The sequence below is a fragment of the Balaenoptera ricei genome, chromosome 12 (assembly GCF_028023285.1).
Source record: "Balaenoptera ricei isolate mBalRic1 chromosome 12, mBalRic1.hap2, whole genome shotgun sequence".
Classification (NCBI taxonomy): Eukaryota; Metazoa; Chordata; class Mammalia; order Artiodactyla; family Balaenopteridae; genus Balaenoptera; species Balaenoptera ricei.
The window spans coordinates 50,787,018-50,805,423 of NC_082650.1; the positions used below are offsets into that span (position 1 = coordinate 50,787,018).

At 37.7% G+C, this 18,406-nt stretch overlaps 1 protein-coding gene and 1 pseudogene across 2 annotated transcripts in view; both read left to right on the forward strand.

Moving 5' to 3' along the window:
* AK9 (adenylate kinase 9) overlaps positions 1 to 18,406 on the forward strand; it is a 119,211-nt gene that overhangs the window by 24,922 nt on the left and 75,883 nt on the right. Inside the window, exons 10-14 of one of the 2 annotated variants that reach the window (XM_059941421.1) lie at positions 4,406 to 4,504; positions 8,076 to 8,215; positions 8,296 to 8,476; positions 12,669 to 12,813; positions 15,917 to 16,068. In XM_059941421.1, the coding sequence (XP_059797404.1) occupies positions 4,406 to 4,504; positions 8,076 to 8,215; positions 8,296 to 8,476; positions 12,669 to 12,813; positions 15,917 to 15,963 (612 nt within the window). In that variant the 3' untranslated portion in view covers positions 15,964 to 16,068. Of the gene's footprint in view, positions 1 to 4,405; positions 4,505 to 8,075; positions 8,216 to 8,295; positions 8,477 to 12,668; positions 12,814 to 15,916; positions 16,069 to 18,406 lie in introns of those variants that run through there. The other variant, XM_059941422.1, reaches the window with a different exon arrangement.
* Positions 4,610 to 6,400, forward strand: LOC132376377 (alpha-2-macroglobulin receptor-associated protein-like; annotated as a pseudogene).

Consider the following 18,406-nt stretch of genomic DNA (forward strand, 5'->3'; position numbering starts at 1 on the left):
CTTAAAATTTTGATGTGGTATTTATTCATCTGTCCATATTTAAATCAAAACTGCATTTGAATTTAAAATCTCTGTGTGACCAAAAGTGCCTCAAAGAAAAGGAAAAGCAGATAACAGCCAATAGACACAGGATACGATGCTTAACATGAGCCATAGGGAAATGCAAACCAAAGCCATAATGAGATACAAATTCAAATCCACTAAGATGGCTAAAATTAAAAACAAAAAACAAAACAGACAATAAATAACAAGTGTTGGTGAGGATGTAGAAAAATCGGAACACCTATACATAGTTGGTAGGATTGTAAATGGTGTGGCCACTTTGGAAAACAGTTTGGCAGTTCCTCAAAAGGTTAAACATGGAGTTACCACATGACTCATCAATTCACCTCCTAGGTATATACCCAAAAGAATTGAAAATAGGTGTTCAAATGAAAATTTGTGCATGAATATTCATAGCAGCACTATTCACAATAGCCCAAAGGTAGAAACAACCCAAATGTCCATTAACTGATGAATGGATAAATAAAATGTGGTATACTCATACGATGGAATATTATTCAGCAATAAAAAGGAATGAAGTATTGACACATGCTACAACATGGATGAATCTTGAACACAGGCTAAGTAGAAGAAAAGTTACAAAAGATCACACATCATATGATTCCATTTACATGAAATGTCCAAAATAGGCAAATCTATAAAGACAAAAAATGGATAAGTGGTTCCTTAGTGGCAGTGGGTGGGGGGCGTGGGTCTACCACTGTGGGAGATCCCAGGATAAATGTGGAGTGACTACTAATGGGTAAAGGGTATATTTTGGGGGTGATGAAAATGTTCTAGGATTAATTGTGGTGATGGTTGCATAATTCTGAATATTCTAAAAACCGTTTAATTGTACACTGTAAATGGAGGAATTATATGGTATATGAATTATATCTCAATAAAGCTTTTTTTAAAAAGAATATATGCATATTTTAAAATACAATATTATTTTCACTATTAAACAAATGACAATGAGGGGAAATAGTTTCCATACTAATTATAAACAAATGCTGAGTACCTTTTGTAAATATTTTAAAACTTCTGATATTTCAATAGGAAAAAAGCAAATATCTCGATAGAAAAACAGGCAAAGGGCATGAGCAGGTAATTTAGAAAGAAATGTCTAATAATATATTTTTTTAAACTTCTATAATCATATTATTAGTCAAAGAAATGCAAACAGCACAAAGAATAAAGCAGCATTTTCTTAGCAGATTTAACAAATTTATCCAATATCCAGGATTGTGGGGAGGGTTTGCGAAATGCTCTTAATACCCTTTCGGTAGGAGCATACAGGGCACAATCTTCCTGGAAAATAATAAGGCATATATGTACCCAAAAGATTTTTTTAAATGTCTATCATCTGTCCAAAGAGGCCCAATTTCTAGTAATTTATTCTAAGGAAATACATGGAGATATACAGAAAGATTTTTGTTCAAGATGTTTATGATCAGAAAAAAAGCAAAATATGTTTGGGAAAGGGGTTTTTTTAAATATGTGAATTTGAAAGACTAATGCATGATTTTTGGCTAAAACATAATAGTAATTCTTCTGTTTATGGTAACCATACTAAATACATCATTTAAATACATTTCATGTGATAACTTCCCACTTAGAATGTAAGGAAGAGAAGGTACTTTTTTTTTCCCCCAAAAATGTAAATATCTTCATTCTTTTTTTTTAAACTGAGGTATAATTGACATACAACATTATATTAGTTTCAGGTATACAACATAATGGTTTGATATTTGTATATACTGTGAAATGATCACCACAATAAGCCTAGCTAACATCTGACACCATACATAAAGAATTTTTTTTCTTATGATGAGAACTTTTAAGATGTATTCTCTTAGCAACTTTCCAATAGGCAATATAGTACTATCAACTATAATCACCATTCTGTACACTACATCCCCAGGACTTATTTATTTTATAACTGAAAGTTTATACTTTTGAATTCCTTCAACCATTTTGTCCACCTCCCATCCTCCACCCCCCACCTCTGGCAGCCACCAATCTGCTTTCTGTATCTATAAGCTTGTTTTTCTTTTTTTAAATATCTGCATTCTGATTTAAAAGTTGTACACACTCATGGCTTTAAAATAACCAGAAAACACAAAAGTATAAAATACAAAAATAATACAAAATAATATGCATCGTAAAAATTACAAAATACAAAAATATACAGTACATAAAAAAAATAAAAACAAAAAACATACAATACAAAATAATACAAAAATACATTACCTATTTCTTAAACACCTAATAGGTGTGCAGCATTATGATAAGCTCTAGGGATACAGATGGGAAGGGGTCAGATGAGTCCCTCCCCTCATACAGTATCCATTATGTTGGGGGAAAATAAATATTTAAAGGGCAGTTTGTGTTATCATCCGGGAGGTACAAGGTACTATAGGAGCTCATGGCAAAAGGACAGGACCTAATCTCGTGAGGAAGGCCATGTGTCTGTAATTATTTCTACATTGAAACTCTAAGGATGAGTAAGAATTAGACCGTGAGGGCTGGTGAGGGGAGGAAGGTGGGACAGTGTTCCAGGCTGAGGGAAGGGTCTGTGTGAAGCCCCAGAGGCAAAAAAGAGCATAGTGAGTTCTAGGAAGTGAACGCAGGACTGGAAGATGGAGGAGTTTTTAGGGGGATGGAGTAGGAGGAGTGGAATAGTGCCAGAACTTTAGGAATAAGCAGGGGTGGCATCAAGAAAGGCCTCATAAGCCATGCTGAAGAGTTTAGACCTCATCATGAGAGAGTGGGCTGCCAGTGAAAGGTTTTAAGCCACAGAGTAAAATGCTTCTACTTCCATTTAAGAAAGATCCCTCAGACTGCAATGCAAAGGAAATACTGAGGAGAAGCAGGTTGGTGGGAGGAAGACTAGTTCTGACTTTTGCAGCACATCAGATAAGAGATGGTGGTTTAACCCAGGGTAGTGACTGTGGGAATGGACAGAAGACAGACCTGGGAGCTACTTAATGTAGGAGGACAAGGAGAGAGAAAAGTCAGAAGCAATGCCCAGATTTTTAGTTTGATATGGTTGGTGGCCACATAAGTAATAATGCTGGTGGTGCAACCAAATTAGGGAGAAGCTCCTCACTTAGAATATGCTCTTGCCAAGATCATCCGTGATCTCCTGATCAAAGCCAGTGGTGACTATTTGGTCTTCATCTAATTCACCTAGAAGCAATATTTGACCCAGCTCATCACTTCTTCCTTCCTGCTCCTTTCTTCCCTTGTCTTCTGGGACCCCACACTACTATAGTTTATTCTACCTCTACACTCTACATCTCTAACCTCTAGAATTGGAGGATCCCAGAACTCATTCCTTGAGCACTCTCCTCTGTCTACCCTCATTTCTTAGGAGACTTCATCCAACCCAATGGCTTTAAATACCTTCTAAATGCTGGCAACTCTTAAATTCATATTACTATCCCAGACCTTTCCCCTGAATTTCACACTTGTATAATCAACTGCTAATAAATATATCCAATATATTCAATTGGATGTATAATTGTCATCTCAGATTAAATGTGCAAGATAAAACTCCTGATCCGCCATCACCACCACCCTGCCACAAATACACTCCTCCCACAGTTTTCCCCTCTCAGTATATGTCACATCCATCCTTCCAGATGCTCCTCTCTTTTTCTCATATCCCACATCCAACCCATCAGCATATACAGCAGGCTTCTTCTTCAAAATATATCCAGAATTTGACTACTTTTTACAACCTGGGACACACTTTCCTCAAGGTAAAGGGCAGAAGTTCCAATAGGCCTGGTTGAAACTTGCCAAGCCTATTAAGGCCCCGGCCGGCAATGGCACCCTGGCACTTCTGCCCACATTCTATTGGCCAGAACGTTACATGGAGAAGTTCAATACCAATGAGATAAGGATTCTCACATAAACTAGGGAATTCACAAGGGAAGGGCATGAATATTTGGGGACCAAAGGGTAGACTCTCATGGGTTGAATCCTGTCCCCAAAAATATATGTTGAGGAGCTAACCTTCAATACCTATAAGTATGACCTTATTTGGAAATAGGATCTTTTCAGATGTAATCAAGTTAAGGTGAGGCCATAGTGAATTAGGATGGGTCCTAATCCAGTATGGCTGGCATCCTTATAAGAGGAGAGACACATGAACACAGGGAGAAAATGGCTATGTCACAACAGAGGCAGAGATTGGAGTGATGCATCTACAAGCCAAGCAACACCAAACATTGCCGGCAAACTACCACAAGCTAGGAAGAACAAGGAAGTATTCTACTCATGAGCTCATGCCTTTTTCAGGACATTTGAGATGTTCAAATGCCAATGTATTAAAAGACTTGTTCTTTAAATTTAGACAGTTATGGATCGACTTAAATATCTGAACCTAAAAAGAGCAGCTGTTTTAACCAAACTTCAGCGTGCAGAGGAAGAAATTAATGACACAATGGAAAATGTAAGTTATTTTTAACTGTTTGAAAGTCTACCCTTTCACTGTATGTTGTGACCTTAATTTGTATCCTTTCAAGGTTTAAAAGGCTCTCAGGATACTTTTATAAAAATGGATTTGATTTTTGGGAAGCTGTAATATTGGCACAATATTCTTGTAGACACTAAACACAACAAAAGTTTTGAAACAAAGAAAGACAATAAAATCAGAACAATCAACCACAGGAATAATAAGAAATAAAGAAACCCAAGTTAAGTTTAAAAATTTTGCAGCACCAAAGAAAGCAAAGACATAAAAGCCCTCAACTCTATACTCATTCATTCCCCAAATCATTCAACCAATTTTTAAAATAACTACTGTGTTCCTGGCCCTGATGTATTGTGGATGTGATGGTGATCAAATTATAATTGCCAAGTGCTAAAAGGGCTACCAGGACTTTTAAGTGGAGGATTTGATCTATTCTGGGAAGTTTAGATTCACCTATAAAAATAGAAATAAAAAAACTAATACCAGAATCATAAATAGATATTATAATTCAAATAAATTATGGTAATAAATTTAAGGAAAGAGGTCATTTTGTTATCCTGTACTGTGTAATCCCTAGATCTTAATGGGTGAACATAGCTGGAATATGTAACACGAACTGGTGCTGAAGAGGAGGAAAGGTGGGCCTGATGCACACAGAAGCTCTGTACTGAGTCACTTCTTCTAGGTCATAACTGAAGGGAAAATTTAAAGTATTCAGAAAACCTGGGGGCTTTTCCGACCCGCAGTTGCCGGGGTCTCGGCTTCCAGACGAGGAAGAAAGCATCGCGGAGGGTCCGAGCGACACTGCGCGAGGTCCGGCGGCTACCGCCGCCGCCGCCGCCGCCGCCCGGGCGTGGCGGGCGGCGGGCCACGGCGGCAAGTTCTCGCGGGATAAGAACGAGCCCGCGCAGCCCTCGGAGCGAGAGCCCGGGTCGGGGGTAGTTCCGCCAGAAGAAGCTGAATCAGCTGTGGGAGGAGGCCCAGCGGCTTAATCTTTCTCCTGTGAAATTGTCCGCGCTCCATGATGATCAAGATACAAGCTTGAGCTTCAAGATACATACGCAAAAGGGACGAATTCAAGAGGAAGAGATTGAAGGCTGAAGGCTTAGATGTAGATGGAGAGAAAGAAGCAAAATTTAGCAGTCTCAGCGTCATCCTGGCCAAGTGTGGTCGGGACAGGAGAAACGACGCCCAGGCCGGCCGTGAGCAGCAACGTCCTCAGCCCCGGCGCCGAGGACCACAGCCTGGAGGACCCCCGGCTGGAGAAGCTGTGGCACAAGGCGAAGACCTCCGGGAAGGTTTTCAGTGAAGAACTGAACCAGTCGTGGCGGGAGTTTCAGCATCACAGGGAGAAGGTCCAGGAGAATAAGGTCCTTCTGGAGACCCTGAGCAGGACAGAAGAAATTAAGGAAAACGTCGTCAGTCCCGCCGACGTGACCCACGGCCAGGAGAACGTGCTGCAGAGCAGACACGCCGAGCTGAAGGACAGGCTGCGGGACATCAGCCAGGACTTCGACCACCTGCGGAAAGTCGGCCACTGGGGCTGTGGCGCCGAGGCAGAGTTCGACGAGCCCCAGGTGCTGGATCTGTGGGACCCGGCCAGGTCAGCCAACTTCACAGAGAAGAAACTGGAATCCTTTTGGGAAGAGCTTAAGCACTTTGACACCAAAATCGAAAAGCATAACCACTGTCAGAAGCAGCTGGAAATTTCTCATCACGAACAAACACGTGGTTGGCGACCGGGAGCGCAGCAGGCACGGAACAGAGAGATACGCCTTGTTGGAGGAGAAGACCAAGGAGCTAGGCTACAAGGTAAAGAAGTATTGACAGGATCTGTCCAGCCGGGTCTCCAGAGCTCACCACAACGAGCTCTGAGGGCCTAGGGAGCTACACACAAAAGTGTGTAGCTGCGGCTGCTACATACTTCTGCTTTCTAGTTGACAAAACTGTATAGCTGCGGCTGCTCAGCTGTCAGCTCCTCTGGTCTCTTCTCCCAGTCTCTGTGTCCTCTTGAGTTCATTTCTTTTTTCATTCCTCTGCTGTCATTTTTGCAAGGTTTTAGGAAAAAAGCAAACACAAATGCATGTGTTCAGTCTGCCTTTAACCAGAGACAGTCCTGATCATTTTTACGGCTGTGATATCAAACTCGTTTGAAAGCTCATCTTCTCATCGCCCTGCAGTCCCCCCTAGATATGTAGCCTCGGGGGCTCAAAGTTGAGAGAGGAGCATGGTCTGCTATTCAAACACTTTCTCCACGTTTGGACAGGAAATAGGGATGATAAGGAAAAAGTGCCTGCTTCCTGACTTAACTGGGTACGTTTCAGCCCCTAGCTCATTGTCTGTGGACTCATGGAGAAGGGTGGTAGCCAAATGTGCCCCACCGACAAGGTTCTCAGTGTCATTCAGCTCCCCTAAGCATTGACAGTTTCCTTCCCATCTAGCTTCTTCCAGCCTTCAGGTGGGGACATCCATGCAACATCCCCGCAACCGGCATACCTCTTTGCCCTCAGATGCTGCAGCAGTGCAGGCAAGACCAGAGCTTCCATTATCATCTGTCCTCCACAGTCAGCTCTGGAACCAGCAATACATGTGAGATCCACGTCTGAAGGTGGGAGGGAGCCAGCCTGGACCTGACCCCCTAGCAGTTGCCTACCATGTCGTTTCCCTCCAGTTCTCTTGTCCCCGCCAAGGTAGCGCTAAGACAGTGACCCTCTCAGCAGTCTGCAGTCGGTAGAGAAGTGGTTCTTAGCTACTCTGCAGGTGACGAATGGAGGATTGCTGAGGGAGACTTTACACTTAAGAAGAATGAAAGAGCTAAGTCAATGCAAATCTGCATGTAACATCTTCCTATTTTAAAACTTATGTAAATTAACTAAGATTCTGGTATGTTTTCAAACCTTTTCAATAAGAATTTTTCAGAATCTGTTTCCTGAAACAGATAATAGAAAATGCTCTATCCACCTTATGCTCATTCTACCCTACAAGAGAAAATGCTCAGTAAAATTTAAACAAGGTCTTAAAACAGAAATGAAGACTATTTGTCTTATTAAATTTTGGACAAGTACAGAATGGTCGCAATTGAGAAAAAAACCAAAATTTCCTTTCTGAATTATTTCTTAAATAGTAGAACATGATAAAATAAGAAATGAAATAATAATGTGAATTTCAGCCAAACTTATGCCCACATTTTATTTATTTATTTATTTATTTATTTATTCATTCATTCATTCATTCATTCATTCATTCATTTTGTCTGTGTTGGGTCTTCGTTTCTGTGCGAGGGCTTTCTCTAGTTGCGGCGAGCGGGGGCCACTCTTCATCGCGGTGTGTGGGCCTCTCACCGTCGCGGCCTCTCTTGTTGCGGAGCACAAGCTCCAGACGCACAGGCTCAGCAGTTGTGGCTCACGGGCCTGGTTGCTCCACGGCATGTGGGATCTTCCCAGACCAGGGCTCGAACCCGTGTCCCCTGCATTGGCAGGCAGATTCTCAACCACTGCGCCACCAGGGAAGCCCCTATGCCCACATTTTTAATGTTGTTTGCTATTAACAGGATGAGCTGTTCCATACTCTTGCAGCTTGTAAACTTATTGCACCAAGATATAGATGGCAGAGAAGCAGATGGGGACGTACATGTCCGGTGACTTTAAAAGAAGGTAACATTTTTCAAGGATTGCCAGATTTTTCTGTAAGGTAAGTAAGATTTTCAGAATTTAATTTAAAAACTTGCCCATACCTCTTTTCAGTTGTTTATGATAATGGCATTTTTTAAGTTTTCTAGGTAAAATATACTGTCTTTCATCAGAAGAAGCATTAAAAACATTTTTATTGAACCCACGTCCCTATCTTCTTCCACCTATGCCGGCACCACCATTTAAAGTGTTCATATTTGGACCTCAGTCTTCAGGGAAGACAACACTTAGCAATTTGCTTGCAAAACATTACAAAGGAAAGGTAACTACTTAGCTAGCTAGCTAGCTAGCTTTCTACCTATCTATACTTGATTATACTTTGTGGGATTTTAGGACTTTTAGGATTTGTGCTCAGTTTTCTTTTTTTTTTTTAAACCCCCCAAACTCCAGCTTTAATAAATCATTCTTCTGATGCAGCCTGATAGGTGTTTCTTTCTTCTTTTTTTTTTTTAAATTAAAAATTTTTTTTTAGCCACACAGTGTGGCTTATGGGATCTTAGTTCCCTGACCAGGGATCGAACCTGGGCCCTCAGCAGTGAAAGCACGGAGTCCTAACTGCTGGACCGCCAGGGAATTCCCTGTGCTCAGTTTTCTTAATTTTATACTGTCAACTGGGTAATTGTTCCACTGGGCTTGGAGTGGGGAAGGGGTCTTCCTTGCTGCTTTAGTGCAGCTTCCAGACCATAGCCACTCCCGAAAGTCCTCAGATTTGACTGCTATGTCACGCAGACTGTGCCACCCATTACCTTTCTTGGTTTCACTCATCTCCTGTTCCCTGGGTTACACCCCTCCTGGCCCACTGACCCTTCCTCCACACACTCATTCCTGTCATAATTCTTGGTGATTTCACTATCTACAAAAATTACCCTCCCAACACCTTGACCTGACAGTTCCTTGACCCCTCCCCTCAATGATCTTATTCTCCACCCTCGGTAAGTGAAGAGAAATTACTTTTAGCTTAGACCAGAGTGATAGCAGTAGAGGTAGTAAGAAGTGGGCAGATTTGGGATATAATTTGAAGATAGAGCCAAAGAGTTTGATGAGGGATTGGAATTTAGAGGAATTATATGAAGGCCATTGTGGTTGGAGCATGTAGTGTGAAAGGAGGAATGGCACAAGGTGGAGATGGCTGAAGATGTAGTCAGACAGTGCAGGCCCTGGGAAGGAGTTTGAATTTATTCCAAATGCTATTCTTTTAAACACAGGGGTAACATTTCCTACTTGCTTATAACTTTTTTATTGTAAAATATGACAAACATACAGAAAAGTGAAGCTCATTGAAATATCACAAAACAAACCCCATATAACCACCACCTAGGTCAGACATGGAACCCCAGCACCCCAGAAGTCACCTCATGCCTCTTTCTAATATCAATCCTCTTACTCCTTCCACAAAGGTAACCACTGCCCTGAACTTTATGATACTCACTTCTGTACTTTTCTTTTATGGTTTTACCATGTAAGCACACATTCAAATACCATAGATTAGATTAGCTTTGCATATTTTTTTAACTTTATGGACTTAAAACGGTTTATGTTTTTTGTGTTTGGCTTCTTTCGCTTAACATTATAATTGTGATATTTATGCATGTTATTAAGTATAGCTATAGCTTATTTTTATTGTTTTATTGTAGTCTATTGATTGAATTATATTATGATTTATTATCCATTTGAGTGTCAGTAAAGCTTAGGTTGATTCCAGTTCAGGAAATTGTGAATAACATTGCTATAAACAGTCTTGTACATGTTTCTTGGTGTATACATGCATATCTTTATATAGTTTGAAGGTATATCTAGGAGTAAAATTCCTGGGACATAAGGTATACATACATAGTCAACTTGTGTAGAAAATGCCAAACTGTTTTCAAGACTAGTTCTACCAATTTACTATCCTACCAGCAGTGTATGAGAGTTCCACATTCCTGCCAACTTTTGTTATGGTCAGTCTTTCTAGTTTTAGCCATCCTAGTGGGTATATCTCACTGAGGTTTTAATTTGCATTTCCCTGATGTCTAATGAGGTTCAACATTTTTTCATATGTTATTCAGATATTTGCTTTTTGAAGTGTTTGTTCGCTTTGTTCAAGCCTCTTGCCCATTTTTAACTTTTTTGCATATTATTGTTAGGAGTTACTTATGTTGTCTATATACAGATTTTTTTTTTTTTTTTTTTAATAAATTTATTTATTTTATTATTTTTATTTTTGGCTGTGTTGGGTCTTCGTTTCTGTGCGAGGGCTTTCTCTAGTTGTGGCGAGCGGGGGCCACTCTTCATTGCAGTGCGCAGGCCTCTCACTGTCGTGGCCTCTCTTGTTGCAGAGCACAGGCTCCAGACGCGCAGGCTCAGTAATTGTGGCTCACGGGCCCAGTTGCTCCGCGGCATGTGGGATCTTCCCAGACCAGGGCTCGAACCCATGTCCCCTGCATTGGCAGGCAGATTCTCAACCACTGTACCACCAGGGAAGCCCTATACAGATTTTTTTTATTATAAACATTATGAATATTTTCTACCACTCTGTGGTTTGCCATTTCCCTTTTTAAATGAAAAATGCCCCATACTATATTCATTTAAAGTAAGTCATTAAGTCCTGGCTACACTAAAGAAGAGGGGAATTAGTCTTCACCTTCTGAAGAAAGGAATATTAAAGCATTTGTGGACATGTTTTAAAACCTTCACAGTATGTGTCAGACAAAAGAATTATAATTTTAAAATGTAAAGAGTTTTTACGAATCAATATGTAAAAGCCCCAACAGAAAATGATAGCAAACAGGCAGTTCACAAAATAGTTGATCCAAATAGCCATTACACATGAGAAAAGGGATATCACCTTGATAATCAGGGAGAGGCCAAAAAAACCAGATATATGTCATGTCAAATCTCACTGTTGAAAAATGATATTAACAACCAATATTGATGTGTGGCTAGGATTGGGAAAGTACATTCTCATACGTTGCTGGTTAAGGTATAATCATTAGGGATAGCAATTGGAAATACATATAAAAGCCTAAAATCTATACATATCCTTTGAACTATAAGTTTTTGCTGAAGAAACTATCAAAGACATATACATAACTATGTTCTTCATAACCTAGTTTATAATAACAAAATCATGTATATCTAAATATAATTGGTATTTTAGTTAAATATTAATTTGTAATATATTCATCTAATACAATAGTGTTCATCCATTAAAAATGATGGTGTGGATGTATTTTTGTTGGCATGGAATAAAGTAATATAAGCATATTGAAGGAAGAGCAAAATTGAATCTAGAAGTATGGAAATATTATTTAAACTTAAAAGGCATATATAAATCTAACATCCCAACATTCAGTATTAAGTATATTATCTGCCTAACAAAGGACTTATATTCAAAATATATGTAGAATTCTAATCTAATTTTTTAACTAGGCAAAAGTTAAACATATGGGTAAGTGAATGACCAATAAGCTCATAAAAAGAAGCTCAAAATTGTCAGTGATTAGGGAAATGTAAATTTAAACTGCAATGAGATTTCACACCAACTAGGGTGGCTAAAATGTGAAGGATTCACAAAACCAAGTGTTGGTGATGAGGTGGAATAACTGCAATTTTCATACTTTGCCGCTAGGACTATAAAATAGTTTTAACCACTCTGGAAACAGTTTAGTGGTTTATTATAAAGTCAAACATATACTTAATCATATGACCCAGTAATTCTACTCCTCAGCATTTATGCAAGAGATGTGAAAACATAATGTCCACGAAAAGACTTTCTCACAAATGTTCACTGCTACTTTATTTATAATAGCCAAAACTGGAAACAACCCAAATGTCCATGATGAATGGATTAAAAACTATGGTATATTCATACAATGATACTACTCAAAAATAAAAAGGAATAGATTACTGAGATATACAGTTACACGGATGAATCTCAAAAACATTATGCTAAGGTAGAAAAGCTTGGAAAAGATTATATACTGTATGGTTCTATTTATATGAAATTCTAGAAAAGGCAAAACTATAGTGACAGAAAACAAAGTGATTGCCAGGGGCCAGGAACTGACTATAAAGGAGGATGAGGGAACTTTTTGGGGTGATATAAATGTTCTATATTTTGAATGTGGTCATTGTCATGTATATATTTGTAAAAACTCATCAAACTCTATACTTAAAATGGGTGCCTTTTATTGTATGTAGATTATACATAAAATGTTGATTTTAAAAATATACATCTAATTTGAATGTATATTACATTATCATACATGTATAAATATATATTGATATATATATTGAATTTCTGTGAAAGCAAGTACTCAAAAATCACTGAATTCTGAGAATAACATACCTCAAGCAGCATTAAGATTTTTGAGATGGATAGGTATAGCTATAGAAATAGATGTAGATGAACAGTGTGCTTAATATTCAGAGTAACTTGTGCTTATGTTGGTTTTCTCAAATATTCTTTGCAGGTAGTTGACTACAATAAAATTGTTCAACCACGTTTTGATAAAGCCCTTGAAACGCTAAGCAGAAATACTATAGCTGAGGCCACTGAAGCAGCCATTAAAGCTGTAAAAGAGCAGCTTCTCTCAGAACTACAAGCTAAAAAACAAGGTGAACTATCTTTTTAAAATGTGTGTTTTAAGCTTAGGTCAACAGTTAAGCTTGACTACCTGAAGGCAAGAACTTGGTTTGCTTGTCTTGATATCCCTGGCACCTTGCACATTGCATTGCAGCCTCTTAATAAGTGGTTGAAGAAATGAATATACATAAACCTGAATCTTACACAGAGAAAAAGATTTCAATTCTGGATGTCTAAGGAAAGGAATCAGAGTTTCCAAATTTAGATTTCTTTACTTTAATAGATCTGCTTGCTGGGCAGAGACTGAGCAGAATTTGCACCTTTATTTACACCAGTTGTGATGACAACACTTCACCTGACTCGTGGAGTTTGTGTTGTTGCTGCTGTTGCTGTTTTAGGCTTGTGTGTCAGCCTTGATTGTAATTAAATATTTCTATTTGGGGAATATTAATTTCAAATCCAAAAGTTATAAAACAGTGAAACCGGAAGAAGACTTGGTGATCCATTAACACAATTCCATAACTTTACAGATAAGGAAACAGAGGCACAGGAGGTTAAATGGCTTCCTGATATATTCACCCAGCTGGTGACATAGCTGAGACTTGAACCCTCATTTCCGAAATCCCAGAGTTCTTTCTCTTGACCATTCTGCCTCTTCCTGACTCTCACTCTTTATCGTATTATTTTAAAATAGACACAGAGTTTTGGTCTGGGGGAGGGGGGGCGAGTTTCTAGTTTTCTCCAGGAAAAATGAGAGTTTTCATTTCTTGGCTACTTTTGAAAATTTATTGATTGGCTTTGGTAGAATTTATATCTAGAGTTGACACCCACGTAACTAGTCACATTAGAATACATGAAAGTAGTTTAATCTAAACATCTCTTCTTAATGGAATACTCTCAGTGCAGCAGTTCCTGTACACTTTGTGGGATCTTCCTCACATTCAAAAATCTGGATCCAAAATTTGAGATTAGCTCCAGCAATTTTAGACTAGATTTAACCACCACTGTTTGGATTTCCCAGAAGCTGTGGCAGTATACTGTCATACTATAACCATCCTACTATATAATCATCCTACTATAACCATCACTGCCTAAATTTCAAGTATTCTTTTCCTAATAAAATTTTCCTCATTATGAAAGAAATAATAGCTAAATTAATTGAGCATTTACTATATGTTGAGGCTATGCTAAATGCATTACATGTATTATCCTATTTGATCCTCATAATAGACCTGTGAATAGGTTGTTGTTGTTGTTGTTGTTGTTGTTGTTTGAAGTGTTAGCAGAAGGATTTCTTAAATATTTATGTCTAGACTAGGGTAGCAAACCCAGTTGCCAAGAGGGGCCAGGCAGGTAACATAAGTTAAGTAGCAAGTGGACAAGCTTTGTTTGCACCTTAAAAATGAAGTTATAAAATTATAACCTCACATAACCATATGGATAAGGTAGGTATTTGTATCTCTATTTTTAGTGGATGAAGAAATTAAGGCTCAGAGGAGTTATATAATTTGACCACAGGCAGCAAGTTATGAGGATTCAAATCAGTGTCTGTATTCTTATCTCTTGTGTCTCTCAAGTGATCACAGAAACCTGGAAAAAGCACATGGAAGAAAAAGTCACTCATACTTACTCCCCAGAGATATTCACTGATAAGAATGTGTTGCATTCTTCACCCCTCTCTTTTTTCTATTCATATTTGTAATGATTAATTATGGTCCTATGGCATATACAAAGTTGCATTATCTCATTTTAAAATAATGCTTCTTTCTAATTAATATGTACTTATTGTCATAAATTTTGTGCTAGAGATCTAAATTCATTTTTTCTAAATGGTGAGGCAATTTTACAAATAACACTTATTAAATTATCCATAATTTTACTGGATGTTTGAAAGGGCAACTTTATCTTAAGTTTGTGTGTGTGTAAACTTCTGAACTTTCTGTGATTTGATCTTTATATTACAACCTTTAATGCAAAATATTATTAAAATCTTATGATGCGTTCTAAATCCAGTAATGCAAGTTCTTCCTCAAAACATTCTGTTTTAAAATTATTCCTGGGTATTCTTTCATTTATCCATAAAGTGAGTACTTAACTGGGTGCCAGGAGCTATACTAGGCTTTGGGATGCTTGTAGAATTTTGTCAAGTTTTACGGCAAATCCTAGTCGGAGGACTGTGTTAACATTATACAATAAACTGATGAGAATTCACATCTTTACTATTAAATCTTCTCATGCAGACAGATTAAATCTCCATTTTTTGGCCTAATATCTGTATCCTTCCTTAACATTTTATAACTTTCTTCATGTATTGTCAATACTTTTCTTAATAAGTTTATTTCTAGAAATTTTTTCATTTTGTTACTATTAAATGGGATTATTTTTCTATTACATTTTCCAAGTAGTTATTACCTGTATGTTGGAAAGCTGTTTGATTTTTATGTTTATTTGTAACAATCCACCTTACTAAACTTACTTCCTAGTTTTGATAGATTTTTAGTTGAGTCTCTTGAGTTTTGCAGATAGCCAATCTTATCATTTGAAAAGAAGCATAGTTTCAACTCCCTTTTTCCCAATATTTATGCTTATTTCCTTTCTTGAATAATTATGTAGGCCAGCAGTTCTAGAATGATGTTAAATGGTGGCAGTGATAGTGGGCCTCAGTAAAGGGATTCTCGTCAATGTTTCTTCATAATGTTATTAAATATTTTTATCCAGAATGGATGTTGAACATTATCAAATGCCTTCTCAGAATCTATCAAGATGATCATAAAATTTTTAATCCTTTGACCTACTGATTTGATCAATTATACTAAAATATTTTCCAACACTAAGCCATTCTTGTATTTCCGATTTTCTGAATTTCTTTTGGCTGTTAATCTAGAATTTTTTTTATACTCATAAGTGTGATTCATTTATAGTTTTTGTGTGTGTGTGTGTACGTGCTCTATTTGTCAGAATTTGCTATCAGAGTTTCACTAACTTTTTATATAAACTGGGAAGCTTGCCATCACTTTCTATGCTTGAAACTATTTAAATATCAAGGAAATTACTTCTTACATGGCAGTGTTGAGCTTTTGCTAGGCAAAAACACATTTTTTGCCTAATAAATCTGCCTCTCTTGTTTCTTATTAGCCTATAAACAAGTAAGAGGGGCCAACCAGGTGCCTGAGACATTATAAAAAACAACATCAAAAAGACCAGCGTTCAAATAACATACCATCCAAATGATCATCTAGATGATAAAGAATGAATTTATGATACGATTTCAATTTTCTTAAATTTACCAAGGCTTGATTTGTGACCCAAGATATGATCTATCCTGGAGAATGTTCCATGAGCACTTGAGAAGAAAGAGTATTATGTTGTTTTTGGATGGAATGTCCTATAAATATCAATTAAGTCCATCTGGTCTAATGTGTCATTTAAAGCTTGTGTGTCCTTATTTATTTTCATTTTGGATGATCAGTTCTTTGGTGAAAGTGGGGTGTTAAAGTCCCCTACTATTATTGTGTTACTGTCAATTTCCCCTTTTATGGCTGTTAGCACTAGATATCAATTACAGGAAAAAAACTGTAAAAAATACAAACACATGGAGGTTAAACAATACGCTACTAAATAACCAAGAGATCACTGAAGAAATCAAAGAGGAAATCAGAAAATACCTAGAAACAAATGACAATGAAAACACGACAACCCAAAACCTATGGGATGCAGCAAAAGCAGTTCTAAGAGGGAAGTTTATAGCAATACTATCCTACCTCAAGAAACAAGAAACATCTCAAATAAACAACCTAACCTTATACCTAAAGCAATTAGAGAAAGAAGAACAAAAAAAACCCCCCAAAGTTAGCAGAAGGAAAGAAATCATAAAGATCAGATCAGAAATAAATGAAAAAGAAATGAAGGAAACAATAGCAAAGATCAATAAAACTATGGTTCTTTGAAAAGATAAACAAAATTGATAAACCATTATCCAGACTCATCAAGAAAAAAAGGGAGAACACTCAAATCAACAGAATTAGAAATGAAAAAGGAGTAGTAACAACTGACAGTGCAGAAATACAAAGGATCATGAGAGATTACTACAAGCAACTATATGCCAATAAAATGGACAACCTGGAAGAAATGGACAGATTCTTAGAAAAGCACAACCTTCTGAGACTGAACCAGGAAGAAATAGAAAATACGAACAGACCAATCACAAGCACTGAAATTGAGACTGTGATTAAAAATCTTCCAACAAACAAAAGCCCAGGACCAGATGGCTTCACAGGCGAATTCCATCAAACATTGAGAGAAGAGCTAACACCTATCCTTCTCAAATTCTTCCAAAATATAACAGAGGGAGGAACACTCCTAAACTCATTCTACAAGGCCACCATCGCCCTGATACCGAAACCAGACAAAGATGTCACAAAAAAAGAAACTACAGGCCAGTATCGCTGATGAACATAGATGCAAAAATCCTCAACAAAATACTAGCAAACAGAATACAACAGCACATTAAAAGGATCATACACCACGATTAAGTGGGGTTTATCCCAGGAATGCAAGGATTCTTGATTATACGCAAATCAATCAATGTGATACACCATATTAACAAATTGAAGGATAAAAACCATATGATCATCTCAATAGTTGCAGAAAAAGCTTTCAACAAAATTCAACACCCATTTATTTTAAAAACCCTCCAGAAAGTGGGCATAGAGGGAACCTACCTCACCATAATAAAGGCCATATATGACAAACCCACAGCCAACATCATTCTCAGTGGTGAAAAACTGAAAGCATTTCCTCTAAGATCAGGAGCAAGACAAGGGTGTCCACTCTCACCACTGTTATTCAACATAGTTCTGGAAGTTTTAGCCACAGCAATCAGAGAATTAAAAAAATAAAAGGAATCCAAATCAGAAAAGAAGAAGTAAACCTGTCACTGTTTGCAGATGACATGATACTATACGTAGAGAATCCTAAAGGTGCTACCAGAAAAATACTGGAGCTAATCAATGAATCTGGTAAAGTAGCAGGATACAAAATTAATGCACAAGAATCTCTTGCATTCCTATACATTAATGACGAAAAATCTGAAAGAGAAATTAAGGAAACACTCCCATTTACCACTGCAACAAAAAGAATAAAATAGCTAGGAATAAACCTACCCAAAGAGGCAAAAGATATATGTATGCAGAAAACTATAAGACACTGATGAAGGAAATTAAAGATGATACAAACAGATGGAGAGATATACCATGTTCGTGGATTGGAAGAATCAACATTTTGAAAATGACTATACTACCCAAAGCCATCTACAGATTCAATGCAATCCCTATCAAACTACCAATGGCATTTTTCACAGAAGTAGAACAAAAAATTTCACAATTTGTATGGAAACACAAAAGACCCCAAATAGCCAAAGCAATCTTGAGAAAGAAAAACAGAACTGGAGGAATCAGACTCCCTGACTTCAGACTATACTACAAAGCTACAGTAATCAAGACAGTATGGTACTGGCACAAAAACAGAACTATAGATCAATGGAACAGGATAGAAAGCCCAGAGATAAACCCACGCACATACGGTCACCTTATTTTTGATAAAGGGGGCAAGAATATACAGTGGAGA